Raw genomic sequence first — 20,163 nt, forward strand, 5'->3', positions numbered from 1 at the left:
CCTAACCTAAAAAGGCATGCGCTTCCTCATATAGATTAGGCGCATCGTGTGCTGGCGAGAATACTAAGCTCGGGGTTTGAAATGACAATCTTAATAAATTTCCCACATAATTTTGCAATGGCTGAAGTTGGAGATCACTGGCTAGAGTGTTAATATCATGCTACCCCAACCGTGGGCAGCTTGAATTAGAGGTAGATGCCCCAATACTACTGAAATGTGTTTTACAGTGCTGCAGCAGTTCAGTGAAATCACAGAAGCAACATTAACCTGTGGCCAGAGTTACGCCCTAGGTACAGGAAAAAGTGACCATTAGTGAGCTGCGCAGATGGGAGCTACCTACAATCACCAGGTCTCTCCCTATACAGATATAAGGGGAAACCGGTCAAACACGTGTTGAGAGAGGGGTCTGGAGATGGGATTTTTACAGACCCCTCCATTACACAGAAAATCTTGTTGATCCAGAGGAAGGGGGCGTGGTTAGATCAGCATCTCATGAATCATCAGGACTTCTAAGCCAGATGAGTCTTACCAATTTGCAAATGGCGCAGGTTCACTTTGGAACCTAACTGTGGAGTAACATGGGCTCGTTATTAAAAAAAAGGAGAGAAAAACTATAGTCCCATCTTCAGTTAGCAAGCTGAGACAGTACCTGGTTGAGCGGCTCTGCCCCGTTACAGCGGGACCAACGAAGCATTCATGAAGGTGTTCCAACATTACAGATCCTTGGTACTGAAGGGGGGGATAAAGCAGCTACCAGATATCTGGAAGTCTTATTCCCCGTTGCCTATTGAAAATACATGCACGCACAGCAAGCATAATCTAGAGGACGGTCAGGAGGAATAGCTGTGTTAGCTGATCATTACCAGAAACCGTTCCCACTATGGGGCACATTTCCTACAGTTTTTGGAGTAAAAAAAAGTCACCAACTTTTGCACATGCATGCATTTGCGTAAAAATGTGTGACTTTTTTTTTTTTGCAACAGCAGCACCACTTTTTAAAAGTTGGCGGGGCCATTGTTGGTGGCGCACTATACCATAAACATATGCCAGATCTCAGAAGGCGCGATCAGCGGTTCCAGGACGCGTTCAATACATGATGAGACATGCTAGATAGAGGGAAGGATGAAATAATCATTTATTACAAGCTGCATCGAAAAAACTCCCAAGATTTAAGAGCCACTGCATGAGGATGGGACGTCTCTCTCCGAAATGCCCTTCAATCCAGTCCATTGAATGACCCAAAAATTGTGGGCACAGGTACGATTACACCCTACAACTATTCTACAGTCGGCAAAACAGCGGATAAACTCCTTTTCAGCCTGGGCACGGCTACTGCTAAAGGATTAGGTAAGGCAGGAGTTAAAGAGACGACTACTGCTGGCATAGAAAAGCTTGTATTGACAGTACAGGAAATCTTGGAACATTCTGCATTTCACCACGGAGACAAATCTAGGTGTGTCTTGGTGACAACATTACCTCATGTGCCTAATTGTCATCCAAAAATCACACTTCTACATTCCACAGTCTAAACAGTAGAGGCCTCCAGCAGACAGATCCCGACCAGAGAGGCTCCCGCGACGTCTTACTGGGATTGTGAAGATGCAGAATTCAGGTTTGCCGATTCTCAACGACGTCTACAACAAAGAGCTCTTCTAATTTAGGTACAAAGTAATGTACAAGCAAATACAAGAAAACGAGAGGTTACCGGGGGATTGTAGGCTCGAAGCGTTGACCGCGGTCAAAAAGCACACCTGCAGCCGCGTCCGACCTGCGCGTTACATAACCGCCAGAGACCTCGTAGAGGAGAAAATAGAACGTGGTTGTTTTGATGTGAAAGACAAACCCTCATATAAACTTGTGGGAAAAACCCCAGCTGTAACTTTAACCATGGAACTTCCCACGGAGTCTGGAACGCAAACAGAGGCTCCAAAAATACAGCGACGGAGACGGCGTCTGCGTATCTTATCCACGCTAACCATCCCGTGACAGGCCGCGGCACAGCAGTAGAGACGCCTGCACCTGCTGACACTTCCAGGTCAGATCCAATGTCCTGTGACCACAGACTAAATCAATGACTAGGCTGAAAAACAACAGATGTAGTATATTATTGTAGGGCGTAGGATAAAAATAAAAACCAAAATCCTTAAAGGGACTCGCTCACCATCTTTTTGTACCCCCATCTAAATGCCTGTCACGCTGATTACAGTGATATGACTGCTGTTGATCTGTGCAGTAGTTTTGGAGAAACTTGCCTTTTATCAGTAGTAGCAAATGCATAGAGGACTACTAAAAAGTAGTCCTGGATATTCATGAGCACCACCCACACTGCTCATCAGCTACTAATTGGTATACGCTTATTACTGTACCTAGAGAGCTGGTGATTATTGGCTGGAGGGCAGGGAGGGTGTGGCTAGCCTGCAGCTCATGAATATGCATGACTAGTTGTGTGTCTGATGGCAACTAAATGAAAGTTTCTCCAAAACTACTGCACAGATCCACACAGCAGATATATCACTGCAATTAGTTTGACCGGCACTACCTTAAGGCCCCCTGCACAAGGGCGGAAATTCTGTGGCGGGGTGTCCCGCAGATAACACAATCCTAGGCAGACGGCCGTGATTTGTCGCGTGAAATCACACGCGGAAAACAAATCGCGGCATGTTTCCTTTCTGTGTGGTTCTCGCAGAGGTCCGCACAGGAAGGTCAGTGGTGACGGGTCGGCTCCTCTGTGCATGCGCCGGCTAGCCGGCGCACAGCGCAGAGAGGAGGCACAGGAAGCGGGTAAGCCGCAGGGCTGTGCAGGGGCACGACCCGGGTGTCTGCAGGCGGCCTATGTTGCTCTCAACGAGGGCTGCAGAAAGATGGTGACAAAGTATCTTTAAGAAGTTAAAGGAAATCTGTACATTTTGGCTCTACAAACAAATAAAAGATAAATATTATGCCATTTGTTTGCCAGATCAAAATCACCCAAGTTATCATGGATATGGACGGTCATAAGATGCCCTACAACATATATACACTGAAGAACCTACGATTTACATGTGATCAATCATACAACGCTGCAGAGGGTCCAGCGGTCTACCAAAAGTAATATTTCCTTTACTAACCAGGCGAGTCCAAGAAACTATTAAATTAGGATAACATAAGTTTCCTGCAAAGTTTATGCTACTTTCACTGAAAAATCAACAGTAGCAAGTTTAGGTGACAAATGTCATTTGTAAGGGCACCTGGATTCGAGGGCACCTGGTATCATTAATTCAGTACTGAATAACAGTCTTGGGCCCTTTTACACAGAACGATTACTTTTCAAAAAGAATCGTTGGATCATGCAAAACCGAACGATGATCCTTCAGTTCAAACACGGCTAACGATTGAGTTATCAAACAATAAGTGAGCTCAATCCTGTTGCTTGCCACATTTGCCCCCATTACCCTACACGCTGCATAGCACAGTGCCCCTAGATACCGTGCTTCGGAAATAAACGCTGTCATAAACGTAGTTCCCTCCCCCGAAAAATAGTGTCACACAGATATCAGCCCTGAAAACAATAGTAACAGATAGTGCCCAACAGATTGGTTGGTCCCTAGACAGTAACAGTGTACCTTTGGGGATGGTGGCGGCCCCGGGAAATTGCTCAGTTAGCTTCCCTACAGCAGCTCTCTCTTAACTATATATTTGGGCTGCTAAAACCTGCTATTGTTTTTGGCAAAATATATAGATTTTTGCAGAGTGGACAAGAGTACCATTTCATCCTAGACGTACCCTGTCCAGCAGCCTTTTGCTTGGGTCCAGACCACATGCTGCTCCCTGGCAGCCAGACATGTATCATTGGTATGTAGGACGTCAATAGGATCCAAGGTGGGGACATATAAAACATAGTAGTCCAAGTGTATACCGTTTTGTTCTGTCCATGAGCTGTTGCAGTAAATCTGCTTATGTTACTGGTGGAGCAATGGCATTTCATATACTTCATTAGAAGACTCAAAAAGTTAAAAATCCTTAGACGTTTTCTAGCAACAAGTTACCTAGAAATTGAAAAAGGAGCTCTACTTTGAACAAGCTTTTTTTGATAGAAGAGTTCCCTGATAAACTGATGCCAGGATGCCTGTATTTAGTAGCCCTCTAGCAACCAGCTGTAACCTAGATGGGAATCCAGCAGAAAGGGTTCCATTCCCCTAGAGCACCTCCACAGGTCAGATGAAGCATTACAGAATTACAATTGAAAAATTGATGGACTGTCTGTACGGTCCCCCAGAGTAAGATGATCATTGTAGCCATTCTCTGCTCTAGCTAATAAAGCTGTCCCCTATTTAGGACCCTCCTCTATTAACTATTAAATTAAATCAGTGTATTCAGACATGCGGAATGATGCTGCGATTTTATTTTTCTATGCGCAACATGTCTTATTTTGATCCGTATTCACAGACCGAAATTGCACATTTATAGTCCATGGTTGCGTTAAAAAAAAAAACACAAAATAAAACGCACGCACAGCAAAAAAACCCCCCAAAAAACCCAACTGTATATAACATGCACACCCCCAGTGAAAAATGTATTTTTTTTTTTTTTGTTTTTTTTTTAACAGTCCAAAATTGCATATACCTGTGTGAATGAGACCTAGGGGGGGGGGGGGGGGGCGACAAAATAAGGAGATTTTTTTCGTGTTTGGATTTACATCAGTAAATCTAAGTTTCACCCAAAAAATGTATGTATTTCTTGGGTGAAACTTAGGCTAAGGGCTTGTTCAGATGACCGTATATCGGCCGGGTATTCACACAGGCCAATATACGGTGTCCCTCTCTGCAGGGGGGGGGGGGGCTAGAAGAGTCAGGAGCAGTGCACTGAGCTCTCGCCCCCTCTCCGCCCCTCAGCACTATTTGCAATGGGAGGGGCGTTATGAGGGGGGGGGGGGGGGGAGAGGGGTTGGCTAAGTTCTGCAACTTAACCAGCCCTGCCTCCTCTCATTGCAAATAGTGCCGAGGGGCGGAGAGGGGGCAGGAGCTCAGTGCACTGCTCCCGGCTCTTCCAGCTTCCTCCCCCTGCAGAGAGGGACACCGTATATCGGCCGGCATGAATACCAGGCCGTTATACGGTCGTCTAAATAAGCCCTTACTGATGTAAATCAAAACATGAAAAAAAAATCTAATTTAAGTTCATATATGCCATCCAAATTTTGTCACCCCCTAGGTCTCATTCACACAGGTATATGCAATTTCAGACAGTTAAAAAATAAATAAATTAAAAAAAAACAAAACACACGACTACTATATAAGGATTGCAGCGGATAAATAAAACACGCCCGATACGGTTAGCTTTAGCAAATATCTGCCCATATGAAAAAGGCTCACATAAGTAATGAAAAAAATGAAGTACTTCTACAGCAATACATGTGTTAAACTCAATAATAATGCATGGTGCGTGGCAATGGCAGAATATAAAATGTATTTGCAGGCACGTTGCCATCATGTTATGAGGCTTCAATAAAATAAGTGTAAAATAGTAATTTTTATAGTTTATAGGCTGCAAAGTACTCTTAAAAACGCCGATGTTTTTGAAGAACACTAATCTGCTCGTCAGCCACACCTACGTGAAAGCATCTTGTCCCTACACATCCAAAGGAAATATTCCTTCACACAAGTCTTTCCCTCCAGCATGGGAAGAAGGGAGCGCTGCCTCGGGCAAGTAACATCATTGCAGCTTCTTGGAAGATGATTAGAAGTATGACGTTACTGCCTTGCTGGAAAGAAGTACAAGGAAGAGTGAAAGAAAGGGAGCTTTCAGCAGGGGCCGTCTGTTCCTAGATGTCAAAGGGAAGAGCATTCCTAACCTCTACATGAATGGGAAAACGGAACCATCAATATTGGTTTAAAGAGTCACTAACTTTTCAAACATCTTGTGCTTATATGATAACCGGTATGAATTAGCAAAACTGTTGGATATTGTACCTAAAAATTAGGTTTTTGTGCTTAAAACAAAATCCCACTGAAGTGCCGTCTCCCTTTTCAATTAGCTGGCTGTCCACAGTCTGCTAACTTCTGCGCGCTAGAGGGGAGGAAGAGAGAAGGGAGGAAATCCAGAGAGCTACAAGTAGAGCTAATCTCACACGGCTGAGAAAACTGTGCGAGATCTGTGCTTGGCGTATCACGCAAATATGAACCCCATTCTTTTGAATGGAGTCATATACACGAGCAATGGAAAAAAATAATAATTCGCTGCATGTCCTATGATCCTACTGCACACTGATGAGGGGCAAACACCCTGAAACAGCTGTCTGTGTATGAATTAATTCTGGCTTGGTTTTCAATTCCCAGTCATTACTTTACAGACCCGTATAAAGGGTCAAGCATTGATTTGAAGGAATGCTGCCATCCAATAGGTGGCACTGCAGAGGTATTGTTCCATCTCCCTCATTTGCATATTACCCAGAGGAGCACGGATAGCCTTATAAGGATCCTCACTTTCCTCTTGGTGTTCTCCCCTTAAGGAGTGACGTTACCGTCCCCGACCCACGTCATAGGCCTCTCACTAGACAATCCAGGATCCTACTACACACTGATGAGGGGAAAACACCCTGAAACAGCTGTCTGGGCATGGATTCTGACTTGGCTTTCAATTCACAGTCATTGCTACAAGGCTTGTATAAAGAGTCTAATATTGACTTGCAGGAATGCTGCCTTCTAATAGGTGGCGCTGCAGAAATATTGTTCCATCTCCCTTATTTGTATATTACCCAAAGGAGCATGGATGGCCTTTATAAGTCTCCACACTCACCTTCTTGGTGCTCTCTATGGAGTGATGTTACCCCTCTTGGTTCTTTACTTGCACACATGGTTTTAAAGTGACCGGCTATCAGGAATTTTAAACCCCTTAGAGACCCATTAAACAAGTTACCCCAGCAGAATTTTTTTTTTGCAAAAAAAAAAAAAAAACCTAACACAGCTGAGAGGTGGCAAAACACAAATGAAACAATACGTGCTTGACCCAATCCCCGCCCACTTGAAAAACTTCCCGAAACAGGTCACGTGACCATACCAGCTGAAGTTAACCTGTGACTGACTGCAGAAATCACATGTTTCTAATGCCACTCTAACAGGAAGTCAACAACCAGGGACCGGGCTCAAGTATAACGACAGAGATAGGATATTGGTTGGGGAGAGTATGGCTTTTTTGGGCATTTTGCCACCACCGAGCAGGTTTCAATTTTTTTCTCTTCTGCCTGAATAACCCCTCTGACCAATACAAGTAGCATTCAAAGAGAAGGTACAGATACTGAAAAACGCGTAAAGCAACAAACCCAGACAGGTTTTAAACCCCTGGTATAAACAAGGATGGTTCTATTCACTGACAGCAGACAGAGACATTGCAAACAATCAGGAATTGAAACAAAGTATACCAGAATGTTGCATAATGTTTTGTTACACAAAATTAAAGGGGTTTCTAAAACAGAGATCCAAATGTGTAAAAGCAATAAAAAGTAGTGGTCCGGTCCTTACCTGCTGCAGTCTGGCGGTCTTCCCGGTCTATGATTTGGAACGAAAACCACTTTCCCGCTGCAGTGGATAGGTGCCGTTCTCCTGGGATCACCACTTAGATGCTAGGAGCCACGGCGCCAAGAGAACCCCCCCCCCCCCCCCCCCGCGCCCGCTGTAGCCTCTGATTTGCTGCAGAACTCAGGTGGTTTCCATTGCAAAGCCAAAACTGGGAGACCCTCAAACGGGACTGCGGAACTGAATGGGCACGGCGGGAGACTGGTAAGTACCACTACTTTTATTGGTTTCACAAATTAGGATCTGGGTTTAAAAAAAAAAAATGGTATAGCATCCAAACAAGCCCTTTAATCATCTTTTACATGAGACCGAACAGTCGCTGTGCTATAAAGGACGTACCAAAATCCATTAAACGCTTGCCTGCACTGAATTTTCCAGAAACCAGAGGTCTCACCGCCTCTTAACAAGAGGGAAGGGCATAACAAATCTTTAGAAAAACAGGGCGATACAAGACGGTGCAGCCAGTTCACAGCCGCCTATAAATAGAGCCGGTCTCATCGCGCTCAGGATCAAAAGGCGGCCAGCAAGCAATGAGCGGGAGCTAGGAGAGGCATTATCACAAGTCAGCCATTAAATAAAGCATGGGATTCTCTCTGGCTGGTCTGAAAGCACTAGCTAAGGCATCAAAAACTGCTGACAGCCTCCTAAATGACCCCCCCCCCCCCCCCCATCCTCATTAAACCCTTTCATCACCAGATGGATTACAAGCTTGGGGAGGGGGAGCTGTTGGAAGGGCATTCCTGCTCCGCATCGCGGAATGAACGGGCGACACAAATTATCACTTTACAATATAAAGTTTAGCGTGGAGAAAAAGTGGGAGATAATGAAGACTCCTAGAGACAAGAACAAAAACACACTCAGGACCCGACGTTCCGAAAACTCTCCATACACCTAAACAAACACATTCAGCATATTCCCGCCATCTGTTCCTTGGCTGTAGGTGGGACGGCACCTCGGGCACAGCGTTTATTATTCTACCAAATGCCATGCTACTAGAATGGTGTTTAATTCATGAACCCATCGTGTCGGATTTGCAAAAACTACGACGCGATGTTGAAGGCGGCGGTAAAACTTTGATCGATTATTCGTCAATTCATAAAGCCATATTATGTATAAAATGCAACACAAAAAGTTAAGAAAAAAAAAGTAATAAAAAAAAAGTACGTACCTGGATGAGTCTGGGAGCTCATGTCAGGCCAAGAGGATTCTTCGAGGAATTACCAATGAGCAGAGATGGGGCTAAGCGAAAGGACATGAAAGAACCACCGCAGGGTGCAGAAAATCCAGGATCGCCAACATGAAGCCACTAGAAAGTTTCCAAATGTGCCGCCGACCTGTGGGAGGAGAGCAGAGGTTACTGCGAATCTGAAAGTACGGTTTTGTGTGATGCCCCCATTACACTAATGGCCCTACTACACACAACGCAAACGCACGATTCTCGCTTGCCCGAGCGCAACGAGCTAGTGATGTCATTGCCAGCCCGCTCACGCAGCCCGTTTGGACCGCAGACCAACGTTGAGAATCGTCCGGTGTTTCACACTCCTATGAAACGTAAAGTGAAGTGAAGGAACCAACAAGGACTTTTATGCAATCCGAAACTGGATGAAGAAAAGCGAATGATTCTTGTTTGTCGTTAAGTTCTTGGCTCGTGTTTAAACCGAACGATATTCGCTCACTTTTGTTTGTTTTAACGTTTTCTTGAATGATAGCAGTTACATCTAAACGCACCCCTTACCCGGAGACTGGAGGTACAATATAAGGTCGTGTGTTGCCAATCTTCCTGCTTTTATAAGGTTTTCAATAGAGCGCGAACCGCGGTGTGAACAGAACCTGACAAGCTATGAATGGGACAGCAGGCTAGTATGTTAGGCCGGCTGCACACAGCCGGATTTGCATTACGGAACCTGGAGAGGGGGTCCGCCTCCGGATTCCGCAGCAAATACCTTCCATAGAATTCAATGGAAAAGGTTTTTTCTGTACATGAGCGGACATCAATTGCGATTTCCGCTCGCGGAGGAGGTAGGAAACTGTACTGAGCATGTCGACTGCTCGCCATGCAGACTACCGCGGCGTTTCAGAACACACTTTAAGGTCTGTCTCGGAGCTCTTGAGTCATAGAGGTGGGCCGTGCCAGCCTCTCCCCACCTACAGCATGTAGACTGCCCGCGCGCTCTCCTTGTCGTCAGTCTGCCTGCTGCAGGCCAGAAGAGATCGGCGCGGCCCACCTCTATCTCATGAGCTCTAATCAGAGTCACAGTTTAAAGTTCATTTATTTTGAAATGCCATAGTGTTGCAAACCACAACTTACATGGAGACATAGCTGTCCTGGGTTCATGCTGCTCACTGTTCGGGTAGCATGAACTTGGTGACAGGTTCTCTTTAGAGAGGACATGCATGCTGTGAATTCAGTGGGGCTGGCTGCATAGCTTAATAGATGCAGCCCCACTGACTCTTGCCACTTTTCTCTTCATACTCACCCATTCACCCGTACAGACTCTTCTTAGATAGGGCTCCCTAGTGCAATCTGTTAACTAGGCGGCCCCCACCGCTCACTGTAAATGGGTGACGATAGACTGTCAATCAAGTCTGATGCTACCCATTGAGAATGAGGGGTGAGGACCACCCACTTGATAGATTCATGGACCTAGAAGCCCATATAGGTAAATGGAGACCAGCATCAAGAAAGAGACCAGCAGCGATTGAGTCAATGGGGCCGCAACTCCAGACCTATGCATCCTATTCCACTGACTTTACTACATGAGAAGCGATCAAAACATTAATACGAGGGGCGTTCATCAAACGTTTCCCCTGACCTACTTCTATTTATCGCAGGATGCTGAAACTGCACGTGTATATAAGTCTCTATAGGTTAGGCGCCAATTTGCAACTCTGAACTGATAACGGTCTTTCTTTTACAGGTGTTGAAGCGGTGCGAGGTCTGATAATGGACCAGTGGAATACAGAGCAGTCATCAGGTTCCTCTACTTCAAGGGCCGCACACCAAGGTAGACGCTCGGTGATATGAAAGAGGTTCATGGGGAGGATTCCTCATCATATTGTGCAGTCAAGAACTGGCATCATCAATTCAAATGTGGTTGGACTTCGGTGGAAACGGATGCTATTCCAGGGCGACCCCACTCCGCTATCAATAAACACACTATCCAGTAAGTGGAGGCTGCGATTTTAGAAAACCGCTGTGTAATAATTCGCTACCTAGCTCAAAATCTCGATATTACTGTGGGGTCCATGGAAAAAAGTATCCAAGAACATCTTCACATCTTCCCCGGCTGCTCACACCTATCCAGAAGCAAGAACGAGTCAAATGCTCCCAGGCTCTTCACAATGTGCCATGGAAACCAGGAGGACTTTTTCAACAGACTGATCACACAGGATGAAAGCTGGTCCATCACTATGATCCAGAGACATGGGTCCAGTCGATGCAATGTAAGCATCCGGACTCGCCGTCGCCAAAGAAGGTACGTGCCCAAGCCTCGGCAGGCAAGGTCATGCCCATGGATTTCCTATCAAGGGGTACCACGATTACTGGGGCATACTATGCTTCACTGCTGCGGAAACTGCAGGAGGCCATCGAAACCAAGATGGAAACGCACTGCTGCAGGTATGAAATTCTACCGCATCTCTCTCATTTACCTGACCTCGCACCATCGGGCTTTCACCTCTTTCCAACAATTAAGTCATTTTTGAAGGGCAAGCATTTTCCAGATGAGGAGACTCTGATTACCGAAGTCACAACGTGGTGTTTACAGTTGCATAAAGAGATGGGAGAAGTTTGTGTCTTTAGGTGGCACCCATGTAGAGAAGGACTAATAACTGGGCCAGGTTTCATTGCTCTCAGGCCACAGGAAGTGGGTCAGGGGAACTCTTTAATGACCGCCCCTTGTATGTTCAACGGGGGTAAAACTAAAAATCCGAATGAATTTGTCCATTTTATCTTATTACGCGAGGATATGCAAATAGTTTTGTGGTAGAATACAACCACTATGAATCCTGCCTTACAATCATGGTAATTGGTTCGAGAAATATTCTTAACTAGCAATTTTCTGTGTCATCGCAAATAAAAGCAATCATACATGGTAAAAAACACTTTTACTTTTCAGAAACCTGATTGTACTGTGTATGCTACCTACACACAAAAAGGCTTACAAAATTATAAGTAAAACACTAAAACCATTTAAACCGATTGTCATAGCGAAGATGAAGCACCATCTTACATTTTTTTAAAAAATTTATTCAACTTTTTGCAATTAAAAAGGCAAACATATCCACGATACGGCACACAGGCCAAAAAGCTATCCAACACAGAAAGATACAAACACCTGCCATAATAGTACAAGTTCAAGAAATAAAAAAATCTATACCTTGTGTGATTAGATGAACTCATGAACAACCAACAGCAAGGGACAAGGTGGAGGGGGTAAGGGAGCAATAGACACTAGAGCATAGAGAAGAGCCAAACAACGTAAAAATGAAGAAGAACCACGGAAAGATTCCCATGAAACCATAAAAGAAATTTTAGATAAGGGAAAGAGAACGGTATTCCACGCAGTTTGGAAACTCCAACTAATAGAACCATGATTTTAGTAACTTATCGCGAGTCTCTTTAGCCCTTTCCAATGCACTGTCTGACGTCTAAAGATATTCTGATTGAAGGCTGTCCGGCAGGGTATTCTTACTGTATATTACAGGCCGCTCTGTTAGGGGCCTTTCCAGCATCTCCCATACCGCAGTACTGGCTCTAGCCAGCAGATGGCGCCATTGTATAATAGCAGAAAGAGAAAGCCCCCTAGCAAACACAGAATTCAAAAATTGGATTGCAAAGGGTTAATAGTTGCTGCATAATCTCCCGTAGTTTATGAAACCATAGCAAGACCATCGGTTTGTCTCAACAATTGAGGGATACAAGAGCATGCCGCATTAACCTAATGTAGTACCACTGAGCGTTTGTACGTACATAATGGGTCGTCGCTGAGGAGCAAGAAAAGTGCTTGGGGGGAGCAAAATTCATGAAGTTGTAAGTTAGGCGCCAGAGTTCCAAAAACCACTAACGTAGGCTGCTGGGAATACATGTAGTCAAGTTCCCCGATCCCAAACTACATCTCCAGCAGAGTGGAAATATCTCGGTCCTACACTGGTGAATCCGGGAGGGCAGCCGGTACCACCAGGGAAGTGTTTTGAGCTGATAGAAATGGAGACTTTACATCTATGCGTGAGACTTGATTTTCTGATCCGGTGTAAAGGAGACACCCAAATCCCTCTCCCTGTGTAGCAGATGGGAGGGACTGGCCAATAAACTAGCATAATATAAATGTGAGATAAAGTATGGCGCACTGAGCCGTCAGCACCCTACAGTCACTCCAAGGGTGTCACTTTTATATAAAAATAGTACAAAGTATCAAACTACAAGTCTAGGATAAAACAATGCAGATCAGTGGTAGAGTGCTACAATATAAACGGTGACTGTATGACAACAAACTCCCAACCACATTGTTGCCCAAGCTAGTCATCAGCACATAGTATCTAATATATATAGAGATAGGTAGACAAAGTGCAGGGTGCCAAATATTGTTCCATCTTCCTTATTTGCATATTACCCAGAGGAGCATGAATGGCCTTACAAGTCTTCTCACTGGTGCTCTCCCTAAGGAGAAAAGATAGCGTTCCTGACCCACAAATAACACACACACACACACACGTATATCAGAGCGCGGAGGAGATGGCGTCCATCCTGACTATGGGAAGAAAAAAAAAAAAAAACTGTATTCAAAATCCTCACTAAACTATAATATAAAGGATGTATTTTCATCCTGAAAATGGAATATAGCAATTGAAAAAAAATAGTATGTAAAAGAACGTCAAAGCAAGCGCACATCCATACACACGCTATACTTAGGATCACAAATGAGGCAGAAAAAGGAAAAATAATGTACTCCGAAATCATGTACAAAGTGAAAAGAAGAAGAAACAAAACACTAGTATTCACATAGAAAAAAAAATAAAAAATCTAGCTTCCAAAACAGCACAAAGCATCAACACTAAACAAATAATTACGCATTGACTGTTTGGTAGTAGAATTTGTATAGCTGCAGCACAAAATGTATCAGGTTTATAATTACAGGTTACAAATAATTAATGCAGCATTCTTGACAAGGCGCCATTTCTGTTGAATGGAGGAGGAAAGAAAAAAAATGGAACATTTTACAGCACATAGATCTATAGAGAAGCATCTCTGCAGCGCTCCTGCCCTACTGGGCCTGTAAATAGGCAAAGCAGTCACACTGTGACAGATACTCAACACCAAATTACCCACCACTGCAGTCAAAACTAGAAATATTAGATGCAAGTTTGACAAATCTCTGACAAAATTATCATCTTTTTCAATTAAGAGGGAAAAAAAACTCGCTGATCGGAGTATAAAAGGGTTACTACGGCTTTAAATCAATTATTAAAAGAGTCTATTTCAATGTAAACACACATACTAATAAACCTGGAAGATCACAGGGACGCCATAATAATAATGGACGTAACCCGAATTTTACCTTTTTGCGCCATTTTATGATTTATATCCAGGCAAGAATACTCAAACTGTAAAAAAAAAGGGACTAATGAAATGGGATGGGTAATAAATGTTATATCAGCGGGCATCCAACTGCTGGGACCACCTCTGAACTATTCATAGTCTGACCTCATGGTTGACGTGCCGCAGCAAAGGACTTTATAGAGCGGCGCTCAAGCAGGTGAGCAGCTGCACTACGCACGTCTCTTGGAGATAGGGAAAAAAGCAGGCAACTCTGCTGCTTTACCTATTTTGTACGGATGATGAGTATTTAGTAGGCTTCATACACGTGGCAGGAACTGTGTGCCACCGTACAATGCGCCATCTGGTGCCATTTCTGCAGAGCTATTCTCCCAGGATCGTGTGCTAAAACAAAAGAAAAATTAGACTGTTTGCAAACTTGCTCAAACTTTTCCTAAAAAGTGAATTCCCACTTTATTAGAGGACAACCATTGGATCTCCTTTGGGCTTCAAGGTGTTATTGGGCCCAGGATGTGCCGAAACCTCTCTCACAAATTGTGACCCTCCCATCAACATGCTGGTACAGAAATCTGTATTCAGACTAGATAATAGTTTTTCCACCGCTGGAAAATCCCAATTATTTTTTTTTCTACATTGAAGTTTCTATTTTTCGGTCTCTCTTAGGCCGGGCTCACACGGCTGGATCGGTTTCCGCACCCCAGTAGGCCCACAGCAGATTCCGGTTTTAAGAACCCTTGTAACAGGTTTTTTCTATAATGCGGATGATCGCGACGGCTCGCTGCCGGTCATGCGTAGTGCAGGTTTTTTTCCCCCTTTTTGTATGTCGTGTGGCGTCGCTAAGCGATGACTTTAATGGAGGCCATCCACGGAAAATAGAGTATGATGCGCTTTTTCTTCCGCTCGCAGAATGCACAATTCGTATCTGCGAGTGTGAACGAACAAGTGAAAGTATATGCTTTTCAATGCCCTGATTTTGCTGCTGATCCTCCGCACGGAAGCCAATCGCAGATTCCGCAATTGGAATTCACCCGTGTGCACCCGGCCTCAGGCTACCTATACACTAGCATTTTTTCAACTGATCCAATTTCATTAAAAACAGAAATAAGTAAACGAAAGTGAAATGGAAAGCTAAACACTAGGGAACAGAGGGAGAGTATTCAAAAAGATCTAGAAAAGCTTGCACAGTGGGCGGCGACTAACAGAATGGTATTTAACGAGGAGAAATGCAAAGTCCTACATCTGGGCAAGAAAAATGAAAAAAAGCACATACAGAATGGGAGGAATTGGGCTAAGCAGCAGCACATGTGAAAAAGACTTGGATATACTGATAAATCACAGACTGAACATGAGTCAACAATGTGATGCAGCAGCCAAAAAAGACAAACACAATTCTGGGATGTATTAAGAGAAACAGAGTCTAGATCACGTGAGGTCATTATCCCCCTCTACTCTTCCTTAGGCCTCCTGCACACAGGCGGGTCAGACCCCACATGCGGGATTCCCTCACTGGCCGGTGACCCCAACTTACCGGTCCAGCGGCTTCTGCACATGCTGTGGATGTGCTGGCAGTCGCGCATGCACAGTAGCCGCCGGCGCTGGAGGGGACGCGTATCCCGCGATATTTCAGCAGTGCTCACTGCGCAAGTGCCGCGAGATGGACGGCTTCCATTGACTTCAAAGGAAGCTGGCCACGTGCAACCCGCACAAAATCGCAGCGCGCTGTGATTTATTCTCCGCGAGCGGAAAATCACATTAGATTTCCGCTCGCAGAGATGAAATAGTATCATGCCATTAAATACCATGGGCTGTATTTACTGTGGAGTCCGGAGGTGGATGCCTGCCGCTGACTCCGCAATACAAATACACCCGTGTGCAGGACTTACTCAGACCTCATCTGAAATACTGTGTCCAGTTCTGGGCACCCCACTTTAAAAAAGACAGAGACAAGGTGAAGCAAGTTCAGAGAAGAGTTACCAAGATGATGAGCGGTCTGCAAATCAGGGCCTATGAGGAACGGTTAAAGGATCTGGGAATGTTTAGCTTGTAAAAAAGAAGGCTGAGAGGAGGCTTAATAGCTGTCTACAAATATCTGAAGGGCTGTCACACTGCAGAGGGATCAGCCCTATTCTCATCTGCACAAGGAAAGACTAGAAGCAATGGGATGAAACTGAAAGGGAGGAGACACAAATTAGATATTAGAAAAAGCTTTCTAACAGTGAGGGTGATCAATGAGTGGAACAGGTTACCACGGGAGGTGGTGAGTTCTCCTTCAATGGAAGTGTTCAAACAAAGGCTGAACAAATATCCGTCTGGGATGATTTAGTGAATCCTGCACTGAGCAGGGGGTTGGACCCGATGACCCTGGAGGTCCTTTCCATAAGTCTATAAAAGTACAGCAGTCTGTGCTTTTGATCCAATGTAAAAAATGAAATGGAGATGGAAAATACAGAAACGGATTAAAACCCAAGAACGTCCGTTTCACTACATTTCAGTGGGCTTGAAAAAGGAAACATTTTCTTTTTGTTTTATTATTCCCATGAAGGAAGAGAAAAAGGAGATGAAAATGCTAGTGCGACAAGGCCCTTAGACCGCTATGATAGATACTCTAAGGCCAGCTTTACACAAGCATCAAAATCACATGAGTGAAGTTTTCCCACATGACACCGCGATGCAATGCTATGCAGGAAGCAAATCGCAGGATTTTCTATCTAGCTGGGTAATCTCGCATTAGGAGAAACTCTGCAATCCTCTGCCTCGGCTGGGACAGCTGCGGCAGGGGATTCCCTTCAGCCCCGCAGTGACACCAGCATGTTTTAACATGAAAGCGTCTTGCATCCGTGGGGAGTTCACATAGTGGGGAGTGCGATATGGAGGCGCAATTCACCATATCGCGCTCGCCCGTGTCAAGTTAGCCTAAGGCCACTTTCACAGCGGTGTTTTGAACGCCATGACAATCGTTGTGCAATGCTCTCATTGATTTCAATGGGGCCATGCAGACCTGCACTCGAACCGCTGTTTTATTCTATTTTGGCGCATTGGTTGTGCTTTTTAACGCACCTCATCACCCATTAGATAGCGTTTTTTTAATGCTCCCTATCAAACAGAGTAACCTGCGTTCAAAAACGCTAATAAAAATCTCAGTTTAAAACGTCGCTGCCAAAACTGTACAGCTACGTTGCCGTGCGTTTTTGACAGCGCTGAAAACACTCCCCATTAATTCCAATGGGCGACGCATCGCATTCAAAAACGCTGAAACGCACAAAAATAGAACAGACAACACTTCAAAAAATGCACTCGCCTGAGAAGCCCCATTGCAATTAACAGAGGCGTTTTACAGCGTTTAGCACGGTGTTTAAAACGTAGCGTTAAACGCTGAAAAAAAGCGGTGTGTGAGAAAGAGGACTAAACTAGTTGTTTGTATCTCTGGTCCATCAGAACCACGGAATGACAAGCTGTGTGTTTGCAGCCGAACACGTCACTGGTGCTCCAGTTAACATAAGCAATCTGCTCAGCTGGGGATCATCTCTTCACCAGAGCCATTCTGGACATCCACCTCTGACCCCTTTTATCAAGCAGTTGTCTACATCCACAGGATCCCCTTTTGTCACACGTTTTTCCTTGATCATGCCTTTCTGCCCACATAATTGGCAATTTTTGAAATCCTGTCCCAAAGCCAGTCTAGCATCGATGACCAGTCTTCATTCAAAGTCACTTGGATCGCTGGATTCTCTCATTCTAATGTAGATTCACACTGAAAATGACACACGGAAAACTTGTCACACGATTTTATGTTGCACTTATGGGTCCCGTGTCTAATATCTATACAGGGAAGCTCCAATTGTGAAAGGGCCAGGGCATCTAAAAAAGTGGCCATTAATTCTATATGTAAGCTCATTAAAAAAAAACAAAAAAAAAAACCCTAGTAGTTTCCTAAAACATCACAATCGCTCCCATTAGCTTCTTTGAAATTTCTTGTATTTGACCAACTAGATCATATACCCTGTGCAACTTGTTAACTGAAATTTTAGGCAAGGGTCGCACCATTTTTGGGCACTAGGTTTGGTGTATATAGGTCTAAGGACTTCTGCTAGCCAAACGGGTGTCCTCTGGGGACACGTGGCTGTTACATGTCTGTTTAAATGCATGGAAAAGCGTAGCCAACTATGTTCTTCAACAGAACTGTGGGTGTATACGGGGCAGTGAAAATTTGTATTTTTTGCACTGAAGTCAATAGCGATATATATGCAAATTGCACATACTTGGGGCACATATTAAGGCCTCATTCCCACGGGCACAATTGAATTGTGGAATCTGCGTGGGTCACATGCCCATAGACTATTATTGGGCATCCGCAGGTATTTAAATACCCGTGGATGTCTTTCTTTTTTTTTTTAAACACAAAAAACGCAGCATGCTCCATTTTTCTGCGGATCCATTGAGGTCAATAGAAGCCTTCTGGTCCGTGGCACACCCGTAGCTGACACTGTGGACATGCACGGCACGTCGTGTCTGGAAAAGTGAGTAAAGTGTATTTTTTGCCTCAGGTCTGCGGCACGGCAGGAATCTGCTGTGGGATTCAGCACTCAGAATCTGTGCGCGCCCGTGGACGACACGTTAGTCTGAATCTAGCCTTAAAAATGCTGTTGTCATTAAAGAATAAATCAGCGAATGACATTTTTCCACCCCTGCACCCCTCACCTGATTGCAATACACAGGGAATAGTGTGACTTCCATGCAGTGCAGCCTCATGTCTGATACATATCAGGCACCATATTGATGGTAAAAATTTTGCTTTCAGCTTCACATCCATCTAATCATGAATTAGAGGCTGTACCATTTCTGCCTGCTGGACGGACATTTTACTTATCCATACCGTCTATATTCACCAAAATAAGCTCCAGAAAAAAAATATACAGTCAGAAGGGTGAGCTGTGATCTCCTCAATTATGACTGTGCGACAGGATCTGTGGGATTATGATCAGTAACTGAGACAGGAGTGCCCGTGTGCCCCTCTAGGCAGTTTCAGTTGTAGGTTCATATAACTGCATTACACAAACTGAGAAATTGAATAGTAGGTGAACACATAACCTCAAGTAAGGCCTTGCTCACACAGTCGTTTTTTTACAGCGTTCAGTGCTGCCTTTTCAGCGCTGGGCTAAATGCTGTACAACGCTCCCATTCATTTCAATGAGGCTGTTCACATAAGTGTCAAAATGCAGGATTGACAACATTGCGCTTTGACAGCGTTGCATATTCTATCTTTGGCAGTTTTCAGCCCTGCGTCGCCCATTGAAATGAATGGGCAGTGTTAATAGTGCTGCTAAAACCGCGGCACTACCAAAAAAAAAAATTTAAAAAGTTATACTCACCAATGCTGACGCTGCCTGATCCCTGATGCTGCTTTCCGGGCACTGTCAGAAAATCTTTTGCTAATGACAGGGTTTGAGGATCCCGCCTCCAGCAAGAGATTGTTCTGATTGGCTAATCCAACACCAATCACAGCCAGTACTGGATGCCCCAATCACAGCCATTCAATGAATTAACAGCTCGCAGCTCAGCCAATCAGACCAATCTCATGCTGGAGGCATGATCTTGGAACCCAGTTACCATCAAGAGATGCTATACAGGCACAGACAAGTACCTGGAAGCCTGCAGGGACGGTGCCTACTAGGTGAGCATTTGATTGAGCTGTGCTGAAAACGCTGGCCTAACGCACGCCAGCGCTGCTGAAATCCTGTGTGGAAGAAGCTTAACCCTTTCCAATCCACTGTCTAACATCTGAAGACATTCTGATTGAAGTCTGTACAGCTCCGATGTCGGAAGACGTCCCGCAGGGTATTCTTACTATATTTTACTGGCCGCTCTGTTGTTGAGTGGCCTCTCCAGCATGTCCCATACCTCAGTACTGTCTCTACCCAGCAGATGGCGCCATTGTATAATGGCAGAAAGAGAAAGCTCCCTAGTAAACCCTGAATCCAAAATTGGATCGCAAAGGGTTAAATTTGATCTGGCCACTGTGTACGAACGATCGTTTTCCATCCTTTATGGACTATTCAACAA

The 20,163-nt window shown here is 44.6% G+C and overlaps 1 protein-coding gene across 1 annotated transcript in view; it reads right to left on the reverse strand.

Annotated features, from left to right (window-relative positions):
- Positions 1–20,163, reverse strand: part of HDAC4 (histone deacetylase 4) — a 178,048-nt gene that overhangs the window by 128,460 nt on the left and 29,425 nt on the right. Inside the window, exon 2 of the mRNA XM_066575714.1 lies at positions 8,716–8,881. Within this exon, the coding sequence (XP_066431811.1) occupies positions 8,716–8,737 (22 nt within the window). The 5' untranslated portion in view covers positions 8,738–8,881. The remainder of the gene's footprint in view (positions 1–8,715; positions 8,882–20,163) is intronic.

The sequence above is a fragment of the Eleutherodactylus coqui genome, chromosome 8 (assembly GCF_035609145.1).
Source record: "Eleutherodactylus coqui strain aEleCoq1 chromosome 8, aEleCoq1.hap1, whole genome shotgun sequence".
In the NCBI taxonomy this organism is placed as follows: domain Eukaryota; kingdom Metazoa; phylum Chordata; class Amphibia; order Anura; family Eleutherodactylidae; genus Eleutherodactylus; species Eleutherodactylus coqui.